This window comes from Salvelinus sp. IW2-2015, linkage group LG20, assembly GCF_002910315.2.
Source record: "Salvelinus sp. IW2-2015 linkage group LG20, ASM291031v2, whole genome shotgun sequence".
NCBI classification, from domain to species: domain Eukaryota; kingdom Metazoa; phylum Chordata; class Actinopteri; order Salmoniformes; family Salmonidae; genus Salvelinus; species Salvelinus sp. IW2-2015.
The window spans coordinates 47,313,874-47,326,551 of NC_036860.1; the positions used below are offsets into that span (position 1 = coordinate 47,313,874).

Sequence of the window (12,678 nt, forward strand, 5' to 3'; positions counted from 1 at the left end):
CAACTGATTCTCCACTGAATTTCAGTGGGTGGGAGACCTGGAGAGGCCTACACGCCACAGTGTCTCGCACCCACTGTGAAATTTGGTGGAGGATTGGTGATGATCTTGGGGTGCTTCAGCAAGGCTGGAATCGGGCAGATTTGTCTTTGTGAAGGATGCATGAATCAAGCCACTTACAAGGTTGTCCTGGAAGAAAACTTGCTTCCTTCTGCTCTGACAATGTTTGCCAACTCTGAGGATTGGTTTTCCCAGCAGGACAATGCTCCATGCCACACAGCCAGGTTAATCAAAGTGTGGATGGAGGACCACCAGCTCAAGACCCTGTCATGGCCAGCCCACTCTCCAGACCTGAACCCCATTGAAAACCTCTGGAATGTGATCAAGAGGAAGATGGATGGTCACAAGCCATCAAACAAAGCCGAGCTGCTTGAATTTTGACACACCAGGAGTGCACGACACCATTCTGTATACTTCTGGCCCTTCTTTGGACACTGTTCACTAACCTCCAGACGAGCTTCAATGCCATACAACTCTCCTTCCGTGGCCTCCAACTGCTCTTAAATGCATGTAAAACTAAATGCATGCTCTTCAACCGATCACTGCCCGCTCCCGCCCGTCCAGCATCACTACTCTGGACGGTTCTGACTTAGGATATGTGGACAACTACAAATACCTAGGTGTCTGGCTAGACTGTAAACTCTCCTTCCAGACTCACATTAAGCATCTCCAATCCAAAATTAAATCTAGAATCGGCTTCCTATTTCGCAATAAAGCATCCTTCACTCATGCTGCCAAACATACACTCGTAAAACTGACCATCCTACCGATCCTCGACTTCGGCGATGTCATCTATAAAATAGCCTCCAACACTCTACTCAACAAATTGGATGCAGTCTATCACAGTGCCATCCGTTTTGTCACCAAAGCCCTATATATCACCCACCACTGCGACCTGTACGCTCTCGTTGGCTGGCCATCGCTTCATACTCGTTGCCAAACCCACTGGCTCCAGGTAATCTACAAGTCTCTTTTAGGTAAAGCCCCGTCTTATCTCAGCTCACTGGTCACCATAGCAGCACCCACCTGTAGCACATGCTCCAGCAGGTATATCTCATTGGTCACCCCCAAAGCCAATTCCTCCTTTGGCTGCCTTTCCTTCCAGTTCTATGCTGCCAATGACTGGAACGAACTGCAAAAATCACTGAAGCTGGAGACCCATATCTCCCTCACTAGCTTTAAGCACCAGCTGTCAGAGCAGCTCACAGATCACTGCACCTGTACATAGCCCATRTGTAAACAGCCCATCCAACTACCTCATCCCTATACTGTATTTATTTATTTATCTTGCTCCTTTGCACCCCAGTATCTCTATTTGCACATTCATCTTCTGCATATCTACCATTCCAGTATCTAATTGCTATATTGTAATTACTTTGCCACCATGGCCTATTTATTGCCTTACCTCCCTTATCTTACCTCATTTGCACTCACTGTATATAGAATTTACTTTTTTCTACTGTATTATTGACTGTATGTTTGTTTATTCCATGTATAACTCTGTGTTGTTGTATGTGTTGAACTGCTGTGCTTTATCTTGGCCAGGTCGCAGTTGTAAATGAGAACTTGTTCTCAACTAGCCTACCTGGTTAAAAAAAAAGTGAAATAAAACAAATTAAAAATAAATAAAGTCACTAAACATCAATGTGAAAGACTGGTGGAGAGCATGCCAAGACGCATAAAAGCTGTTATTTAAAATCAGGGTCATTCCACCAAATATTGATTTCTGAACTCTTCCTAAGTTAAAACATTAGTATTGTGTTGTTTAAAAATGAATATGAACTTATTTTCTTTGTATTATTTGAGGTCTGACAAAACTGCATATTTTTTGTTATTTTTACCAGTTGTCATTTTCTGCAAATAAATGCTCTAAATGACAATATTTTTATTTGGATTTTGGGAGAAATGTCAGTAGTTTGTAGAATAATAGAACAAAAATGCCTTCTCACAAAAATGCCTTCTCACCAAGCTGCTTGCCTATTGTCCTGTAGCCCATCCTAGCCTTGTGCAGGTCTACAATTTATCCCTGATGTCCTTACACAGCTCTCTGGTCTTGGACATTGTGGCGAGGTTGGAGTCTGTTTGATTGAGTGTGTGGACAGGTGTCTTTTATACAGGTAACAAGTTCAAACAGGTGCAGTTAATACAGGTAATGAGTGGAGAACAGGAGGGTCTGTGAGAGCCGGAATTCTTACTGGTTGGTAGGTGATCAAATACTTATGTCATGCAATAAAATGCAAATTAATTACTTAAAAATCATACAATGTGATTTTCTGGATTTTTTTTTACAGTACAGACCTCTACATGCTTTTGTAAGTAGGAAAACCTGCAAAATCAGCAGTGTATCAAATACTTCTTCTCCCCACTGTATATATACAGTACCAGTGAAAAGTTTGGACACACCTACTCATTCCAGGGTTTTTCTTTATTTTTATTATTTTCTACATTGTAGAATAATAGTGAAGACATCAACACTATGAAATAACACATGGAATCTTGTAGTAACCAAAAAAGTGTTAAACAAATCAAAAGATATTTTATATTTGAGATTCTTCAAAGTAGCCACCCTTTGCCTTGATGACAGCTTTGGCATTCTCTCAACCAGCTTCATGATGTAGTCACCTGGAATGCATTTCAATTAACAGGTATGCTTTTTTTAAGTTAATTTGTGGAATTTCTTTCCTTAATGCTTTTGAGCCAATCAGTTGTGCTGTGACAAGGTAGGGGTGGTATACAGAATATTGCCCTATTTGGTAAAAGACCAAGACCATATTATGGCAAGAACAGTTCAAATAAGCAAAGAGAAATGAAAGTCCATTATTACTTTAAGACAGTAAATCCGGAAAATTTCAAGAACTTTGAAAGTTTCTTCAAGTGCAGTCGCAAAAACCATCAAGCGCTATGATAAAACTGGCTCTCATGAGGACCGCCACAGGAAAGGAAGACCCAGAGTTACCTCTGCTGCAGAGGATAAGTTCATTAGAGTTACCAGCCTCAGAAATTGCAGCCCAAATAAATGCTTCACAGAGTTCAAGTAACAGACACATCTCAACATCGAATGTTCAGAGGAGACTGCGTGAACCAGGCCTTCATGGTCGAATTGCTGCAAAGAAACCACTACTAAAGGACACCAATAATAAGAAGAGACTTGCTTGGGCCAAGAAACACAAGTAATGGACATTAGGCTGGTGGAAATCTGTCCTTTGGTCTGAGTCCAAATTTGAGATTTTTAGTTCCAACCGCCGTCTTTGTGAGATGCAGAGTAGGTGTACGGATGATCTCCGCAAGTGTAGTTCCCACCGTGAAGCATTGAGGAGGAGGTGTGATGGTGCTTTGCTGGTGACACTGTTAGTGATTTATTTAGAATTCAAGGCACACTTAACCAGCATGGCTACCACAGCATTCTGCAGCGATACACTATCCCATCTGGTTTGCGCTTAGTGGGACTATCATTTGTTTTTCAACAGGACAATGACCCAACACACCTCCAGGCTGTGTAAGGGCTATTTTACCAAGAAGGAGAGTGATGGAGTGCTGCATCAGATGACCTGGCCTCCACAATTCCCCGACCTCAATCCAATTGAGATGGTTTGGGATGAGTTGGACCGCAGAGTGAAGGAAAAGCAGCCAACAAGTGCTCAGCATATGTGGAAACTCAGCATAAGTGTAGAAAATAGTACAAATAAAGAAATACCATTGAATGAGTAGGTGTCCAAACTTTTGACTGGTACTGTGTGTATATATATATATAAATATATATTTTTTACAAATCAGACTAGTCTAAAAAGGGTATTACTTAGCAGGGTTGGGGTTAGTTCTACAAATTCAAATTAAATTCCCTCCCTGTAAATTCCATTTATTTCAATTCAAATTCCAGGTCAGTTTAGAGAATTCAATTCCTCTCAATCCAGTGTTAGGTATATTCCCAGAATTCAATTACTAATTTCATATTATCCACAATGCTACAAATTCCCATTTGAATTCAATTCCATCAGGCTTTCAGGCTGATAATGTCACCGTTCAGATAGCCTAGCTATACTGGAAATATAGAAATACAAGCTGAAATTATTTAAAACAATTCCTGCAGTCAATTTTTTATACTTGTGCATTAATTACATTAACTGGGAAATGTACACATTGAATTCCAATTGAATTCCAAAGATTCGTTTTTATTTTACAATTCCAATTCAAACAGTCAAATTCCATAACTTGAAGATTGTTGAAATTTATAATTGAATTCAATGTAAATTCTCCACTTCATGAGTGAATTCAAGAATTGAATTGGAATTTCAAATTAAATTGGAATTGACCCCAAACCTGTTACTAAGGCCTAGATTAAATCCGTAGCACAGAAGATCCATCATATTGCGCGATTAACATTTAAAGGTCATTTTTCTGTGAATGTGGGAACATTGCCTTTAAATTTAAAACGTTTACTATGTTAAATGAAAGTTGAAATTAGATACGAATTCTACTTTGGTCATTGTAATAATGAAATTGGTGGAGCTCCACTTCCTTCCTAGTTCAGTCCATGGTCCCTCTGTTTGTCCTCAGTAGAGTCTCCCCATCTGGGCTCGGGGAAACTGGGCCATAGGGTTGTACTCCAGAGCTGAGTAGAGGGGAGCAGGTGAACTGGGCACAGGATACCGAGACATGCCTTCTCTCTAGAAGATAGAAACAGATCTCATGTCAAAACACTGCTTTCTATATCAGCCTGGTCATCTAGGGGCTAACTAACATGGACCTTTAGGCTAAGATTAAAGACACGTTTCAGCCACAGTTTCGCCCTACAGTTTGCTTGTCCAGTTGATCAGTTGAATTTATCATATTGTTCAATAAGGGTAAGTAATCACTCACCATCATGCCGTTGTATCCAGGTGGGGGCTGTGTTGGTCTCATGTGCTGGTCGTCATAACGGTCTGGAGGTGGCGCTCTGTCTTCATACGGGTTCCTTGGCGATGGAGACTTGGGATAGGGGTTACCCAGGGGCTGGGTCATACCTGTAGCATAGCTGACAGTTCAAAACAATACTTAGAATGTAGTTGAAAGGGCACATGATCATATAACTTGACATGGAACAAATTCCTGTGTACGATTGAAAGCACACAAATCAAAAGAAACGGGCTTGTATGGCTGGCTCCCAGGGTTGGCTAAAAATTAGCTAAAGTAGGTCGCATACTGCTTGGTGAAGGGCTGAGAGAGCATAGAGATCAACATTTCAACAGTATATATTTTTTGTCAATAACAAAAGTTAAAATAACATGCTGGAAATGGGTATGGATAACGTCAGTGTCATGTTCCTCAAATCACTGGATGACTACTAATACTGTGTAGAGGGAGCATTGTCCTGTTGTCGTCTCTAATTCTGTTGAACTTTTTGTCTATCACGGAGAATTGTATGTTAAGACAAACAAAATGTGTACAACATCACTGCCATTGAACAAAGTATTACACTGAAAAACACAAAAACTAGCTTACTTGTATGGCTGGCTTGGAGGATAGGCCAAAGACGATCTATCTAAAGAGGGTTGAATACTGTTTGGTGAAGGGCTAAGAGAATGAAAAGAACAATATAGTAAATGGGATGATTTTAAATTTTTTGAAAAGAGAACCACAGTAATTCCTGATTACTTTTGGGGGTTTATTTAACAAAGTAAAAAATAATAATTTGCTTAGAATGCATTTTGGATACATTCCATTTGACAGTCTTACATGGGCTTACCTGTACGGCTGGCTTGTAAGGTTTTTCAAAGACGATCTATCAAAACTGGGCCGCATGCCGTTTGGTTGGGGGCTAAGAGAGTAGAGAGATCAACATTTCAATTAAAGCACATTATAACATTGCAGACCAAATAAGGATCCCCATAATGAAAGTGAAAACCAGTGGCATGTTGAATTTTGTTCAGACAGCTAACCTGTAAGGGCGGTTGGGTAAGTTGGCCATGGGAAACCTCTCCTGGGTGGGCTGAATACTGGAGGGCTTTGGCCGATTCTTCAGAAATAAGACAAATAGAGACAGTTGCTCAGGGCAATGTTTACTGTTCAAAATGTAAAAATGTTGCTTGACAGTGTAATAAACTAAAACAGAGATTGTTGCTACATAATAAATGTTAATCTAACGGGGCAATATAATGTACAATAACAAAGACAAAGAAATGCTTCAATGTTGTGGTGCGAAACTCCTGGTGAAATGCATAGCACATAGAATTAAACAGGTTTCACTAGATAACTGTTCATTCTGATCAGACAGGCTTTTTACATGGACGATACATTGGAGATAATATACGACAATTACTTGAAACAATAGAACACTATGGAAAATCAAAGAAACCGGGCCTAGTTTTGATAAAGTACGATTACAATTTATATATACTGTAGCAGTCAAAAGTTTGGACACACCTACTCATTCAAGGGTTTTTCTTTATTTTTAGTATTTTCTACATTGTAGAATAGTAGTGAAGACATCAAAACTATGAAATAACACATATGGATTCATGTAGTAACCAAAAAAGTGTAGGACAAATCAAAATATATTGTACGTTTTAGATTCCTCAATGTAGCCACCCTTTGCCTTGATGACAGCTTTGCACTCTTGGCATTCTCTGAACCAGCTTCACCTGGAATGCTTTTCCAACCGTCTTGAAGGAGTTCCCACATATGCTGAGCACTTATTGGCTGCTTTTCCTTTAGTCTGCGATCCAACTCATCCCAAACCATCTCAGTTGGGTTGAGGTTGGGTGATTGTAGAGGCCAGGTCATCTGATGCAGCACTCCATCACTCTCCTTCTTGGTAAAATAGCCCTTACACAGCCTGGAGGTGTGTTGGGTCATTGTCCTGTTGAAAACAAATGATAGTCCCACTAAGCGCAAACCAGATGGGATGGCGTATTGCTGAAGAATGCTGTGGTAGCCATGCTGGTTAAGTGTGGGTTGAATTCTAAATAAATCACTGACAGTGTCACCAACAGGGCACCCCCAGACCATCACACCTCCTCCTCCATGCTTCACTGTAGGAACCACACATACAGAGATCATCCGTTCATCTACTCTGGTCTCACAAAGACACGGCGGTTGTAACCAAAAATCTCAAATTTGGACTCATCAGACCAAAGGACAGATTTCCACCAGTCTAATGTCCATTGCTCGTGTTTCTTGGCCCAAGCAAGTCTCTTCTTCTTATTGGTGTCCTTTAGTAGTGGATTCTTTGCAGCAATTCGACCATGAAGGCCTGATTCACACAGTCTCCTCTGAACAGTTGATGTTGAGATGTGTCTGTTACTTGAACTCTGTTAAGCATTTATTTGGGCTGCAATTTTTGAGGCCGGTAACTTTAATGAACTTATTCTCTGCAGCAGAGGTAACTTTGGGTCTTCCTTTCCTGTGGCGGTCCTCATGAGAGTCAGTTTCGTCATAATGCTTGATGGTTTTTGCGACTGCACTTGAAGAAACTTTCAAAATTCTTGAAATCTTCCAGATTAACTGACCTTCATGTCTTAAAGTAATGATAGACTGTCATTTCTCTTTGCTTATTTGCTATAATATGGACTTGGTCTTTTACTAAATAGAGCTGTCTTCTGTATACCACCCCTACCTTGTCACAACACAACTGATTGGCTCAAACGCATTAAGGAGGAAAGGAATTCGACAAATGAACTTTTAATCAGGCACACCTGTTAATTGAAATGCATTCCAGGTGACTACATCATGAAGCTGGTTGAGAAAATAGTGTGCAAAGCTGTCATCAAGGCAAAGGGTGGCTACTTTGAAGAATCTCAAATGTAAAATATATTTAGATTTGTTGAACACTTTTTTGGTTACTACATGATTCCATATGTGTTATTTCATAGTTTTGATGTCTTCAATATTATTCTACAATGTAGAAAATACTAAAAGTAATGAAAAACCCTGGAATGAGTGGGTGTGTCCAAATATTTCACTGGTACGTACTGTAGATATCTATATATATAAAAAAAGAAAAATATATATTTCTGTTACCTGAACACTGTGTATAAAAGTGCCATGCGTGTATGTATGTATGTATGTAATATGTAAAATGTATATGTGAAATGTATGTATTGGTAGCAAAAAAGCTGTAAAAACAAAAGTTATTTTTGTCCTCCGAAGAGGGGGTTAATAAAAAATATATAAAATTAAACAAAAAAATTGAAGACTAAGAAATTCTGGACTATTCAGCTATGTACAATAGCCATGGCAGTGTAAATCATCCTGTGATAGAGTTTAGTACCCTGTGAGTTGGTTGGTTTTATGACCTTAGAAGAATACCTACAGTTGAATTTATCTGAGGTAAAAGATTGACTGCATAATTGCTGGGAGATACAGAATCCCTAATTTAGCAAGATCTCTGGATGTGTCATCACCATTGGAAATATCATTAAACTATATGTTGGTCAAATACCATGTGGAGATTTAAGTAAAGGACTCAAGCTACTCACCGGCATGTCTGAGGCAAACACAGTGTTGGTGAACATGTCATCTTGGTTATTTCTATCATATGTTGTTGGTGACATTGCATTATTTGTGAAACTGAAAAGAGTGAAATGTACATTATAAATATATGATAAGTGTCTGGTCATTTCAAACCTGAAACAAGACTGTGGACAAATGTACCCTACAGAGGGTAGTGCATACCGCCCAGTACATCACTGGGGCTAAGCTGCCTGCCATCCAGGACCTCTACACCAGGCGGTGTCAGAGGAAGGCCCTAAAAATTGTCAAAGACCCCAGCCACCCCAGTCATAGAATGTTTTCTCTACTAGCACATGGCAACCCTAACCCTAACTGGAGCGTCAAGTCTAGGACCAAAAGGCTTCTCAACAGTTTTTACCCTGAAGTCATAAGACTCCTGAACAAGTAATCAAATGGCTACCTGGACTATTTCTTTACTTATCTATTGTTCACCTAATACCTATTTTTTACTTAAAAATCGCACTGTTGGTTAGGGCCTGTAAGTAAGCATTTCACTGTAAGGTCTACACTTGTTGTACTCGGCACACATGACAAATAAACTTTGATTTTGATTTGATCTGAATCAATTCTGCTAAATATTTTTAACAAGCTTATTTCCTGATACTAGGTACCATACAATGTGCAAAACACATGGAAATAATGAGCCTTGTCCAAACCCTCTCCCCCTCTCACCCCTCTGTCTGATCCTTTTGTTTCTCAGCTGGTTTCCTTGAGTAATGGACACACTGGACCGTCACACCAACAATAGCAGCCAGGGCCAATCCTGGTAGAGTTGCTACCAGGGCGAAAGTCAAGATGGTCCACTCAAAGTCACAATTCTCCCCTATGTACCACGTGTTTATGTAGTTCTTACACCTGAAAAGGAACACAACAGCAAATTCTGAATGATTTTCTAATTAGGTCTGATGCCAAAACCCAAAATATTAAAATATATACAAATATGCACTGAGTATACAAAACATTAAGAACACCTGCTCTTTCCATGACCTAGACTGACCAGGTGAATCCAGGTGAAAGCTATGATCCCTTATTGATGTCACTTGTTAAGGGAGAGATCGAAATGTGCACAATAGTTACCCAAAGAAAAATGAGGGAGGGTCATGCTTTTTCAATTTCAGGCAGGGGTCGGGTTTAGTATTTTTTTAATTTTGTCCAGAGGGTCATGTAATTTTTTATTGATTAAATTATTATAGTAGGCTATCTCATGGCTTTACGAAAAGCATGCTCGGAAAAGCACAGGGCAAAGTTATATTTCTAATGTACTTCTTTCCCAATCATGAGCCCGGCCTGCCCTGCTCTTTCTGATGTAAACCCTTTTGTACTGCCTAACCGATGACTGTGCTGTGTACGTTGGCACTTCAGGAGGCGAGAGAGAGAAAAAAAGCAATTTATGTGAGCACGGACTAGGCATACTGATGTCCTGTTCAGTTTGAGGGAGAGCATGAAGGTGAGAAGGAGGACCGTAGGTAAGCTTGCTACAGCTATAATTGATTTTAATAAAAACAATGTTTCTTTGCCCATAATGAAGCTATTTATCAGAGTTATTGACCTCACATAAGCCATATTCACATAAGCCACACTATGAAGCGGCAGCCGTGGAGATGGACAGTGTATGGGTGCTGAATAGGCTAATTCGAGAAGACCTAATTCATTTAAACAGTCTTCATATTGTAATTTAAATTAGGTAAATTACTCGAATTGTAATTTAGGCTATTAACAACAAGAGGTATTTGTGTTGGAGGCAATTTCTTCCTATTCAAGAAATGATCGAAAAGCCTACCTGTTTGACAGACAAAATGATAGTCTACTATCCAAACATACTAGCCTATAGATGTAGCTATGCTCTCTTGGGCAAATAAATGAAACAAGCTCCAGTAGGCTAATCATTTTGAGTGTGGACTGTATTAATGTACTGTATTGTAATATATGGACTGGATTTACGCTCCTCGTTCAAACCATGATGCTGGGAGAGAACATGCGATCATGGTGCAGGACATGTGGCCTAAAAAATTACAATTATACATGTAGGCTAGTGAATTTGATTTTCATTTTGAAATATAATAGGGCCTGTTTTACATTTATATAATTAGTAGGCTGACGCATATACACCTTTCATAATATTTCCCGTAATGTTATTAGCCAACCGACTATTTTTCTCTCTGTTGTTGCTTCATTCCTTCCTGGCTTTTAACAGTTAAATTAAATACGCTTTGTTGTCCTTATCTTCATCATTGTAATGAATAATATAGTACTAGAATAAGATGCAGACGGCTTTCACTTCTCTTTATTAAGATTGAATGGTTATGGTTTCTGAATAAATAACTGCTATAGCCAACCGCCATCACGCGTTGGCTCTTCTTTCAAACTATTTCTATTGGCTGCTGTATTTAACATTCAGAGAATAAGAGCTTGCATCCTTCATAGAATGGTCTATTAGTATAAATGTCCAGCAAGCTATTCTAGTCTAGCTTCTCCTGCGTCTCCAAGAGCTAAATAGCCTTTTTCTAAGGAGAGAGGCCAGCAGAGCACAAGTACTATTTTGACTGGTACTGTATATAAACTCAGCATAAAAAGAAACGCCCTCAAAATGTCAACTGCGTTTATTTTCAACAAACTTAACGTGTAAATATTTGTATGAACATTACAAGATGTTATGGGTTCCTTGTTTTTTTTAAGCATTCAGAGAGTGTAGGGTAAACAAAAATAACTCAATATTAGGATGATGTTCCTAATGTTTGATATATGCAGTGTATATACAAATATTGAGGGAAAAGATTGTGGGAAATGCTGAAACATACCTACAAAATGCTTTATTGTCCTTACAGTAGCATTTGCTCTTGTCACTGCATTTAGGTGGTATATGTATCCTGCACACTTCAAAGTCCTTTATTCCTACACACAATGTCACTGGATGTAAAAACAAAACATGTAATTGAAACATTACATTTTTCAATTGTTTTGGCCAAACAACACCATGAGCAACTAAAGACACCATTTGATAAAGAGCACTACCTTCAAACAAAGGGCCCATAAAGCAGCAGGACATTTATTTCAATCTATTTTTAACATGCCCATTTTAAAAATGCCATCAGTGCATAACTACAGTCATGTTACAATATGCCATTTAGCAGACACTTTTATCCAAAGCAACTTAGTCATACATGCATACATTTTTATGTACAGGCGGTCCCAGGAATCAAACCCACTATCCTGGTGTTGCAAGCATCATGCTCTACAGATGCTATATAATACAGGCTTGCGTTCCAGATTTCTTCAAAAGATTGCATTGCAGAAAAAGATGCTACTCACGATCTGGTGTAGTATATTGTCCAATAACTGTGATAGGGAGAAGAAATATTAAACCCAGCAAAATATAGCCCTTCATCTTCACTCTTCTTACTGTACTATGACCAAATGTGTATGAGAGAAGTAATACCAGTCAAACATTTATAGCCTTCTCCCACGTCAGAGCTATACTCATGTTCAGACAATAAGACAATGTAAAGTTTATGGTTAGGCAGGGTATGATCACAAGTACTATCGTAATGATTAGAGTGGTTCTTCCCAATGTAGTGGGGTAGTTCCATGAAATGAGTGCCTTTTGCATCCATTTGGTATTCAAAAGAGACATTGAACATCTAATAGTCAAATCATATTGTAAAAGCAGGTGAGCTGGTTCTACTCTTTTTGGCCATTTTCTGGTGTGTGGCAGACCAGGGGGTTTGATCAAAAGGTTTACACTGATTAGATACGGACACACGTGTGATAGCTCAGTTTCAAGCGTGGTTATTAAACCAATAAAGAAAAAGAAAATAATAGGTATCCTCCAGGAGACCTCCTCCGGGTTACCGTCTTCTGGGCTCCGGGGTATTGCTGTCCCCTTTGGGGGGAAAACCAGAACCCCCTCGGTTCTAGCAGACGACTATACGGGAGCAACCTCTCTCCCCGAACCCCCCCCCCCCGTCATGGTCTGGGGCGGTGAGTCACAGCATCATCGGACTGAGCTTGTGATTGCAGGCAATCTCAACGCTGTGCGTTACAGGGAAGACATCCTCCTCCCTCATGTTGTACCCTTCCTGCAGGCTCATCCTGACATAACCCTGCATGACAATAAACGCAGTTGACAGTGAGAGG

The 12,678-nt window shown here is 39.6% G+C and overlaps 1 protein-coding gene across 1 annotated transcript; it reads right to left on the bottom strand.

Moving 5' to 3' along the window:
* Positions 1-2,463: 2,463 nt before the first annotated feature.
* LOC111980368 (cuticle collagen bli-1) lies at positions 2,464-11,972 on the bottom strand. Its single transcript, XM_024011088.2, has 9 exons — positions 11,854-11,972; positions 11,343-11,451; positions 9,217-9,399; positions 8,511-8,601; positions 5,973-6,049; positions 5,780-5,851; positions 5,536-5,607; positions 4,915-5,068; positions 2,464-4,721 (listed from the first exon to the last, which is right to left on the bottom strand). Exons 1-9 carry the CDS (start codon positions 11,927-11,929, stop codon positions 4,608-4,610), a joined length of 948 nt encoding a protein of 315 aa, XP_023866856.1. The 5' UTR covers positions 11,930-11,972; the 3' UTR covers positions 2,464-4,607.
* Positions 11,973-12,678: the final 706 nt, after the last annotated feature.

What these genes read in the sequence shown, in the direction of transcription:
- LOC111980368 (XM_024011088.2), bottom strand. Translation starts at nt 11,929, where the DNA reads ATGAAGGGCTATATTTTGCTGGGTTTAATATTTCTTCTCCCTATCACA. An exon ending in TGTTTGCCTCAGACATGCCG is followed by an intron (nt 6,050 to 8,510) that starts GTGAGTAGCTTG and finishes TTATTTCTGAAG; the next exon opens with AATCGGCCAAAGCCCTCCAG. An exon ending in TTACCCAACCGCCCTTACAG is followed by an intron (nt 5,852 to 5,972) that starts GTTAGCTGTCTG and finishes CTACTCTCTTAG; the next exon opens with CCCCCAACCAAACGGCATGC.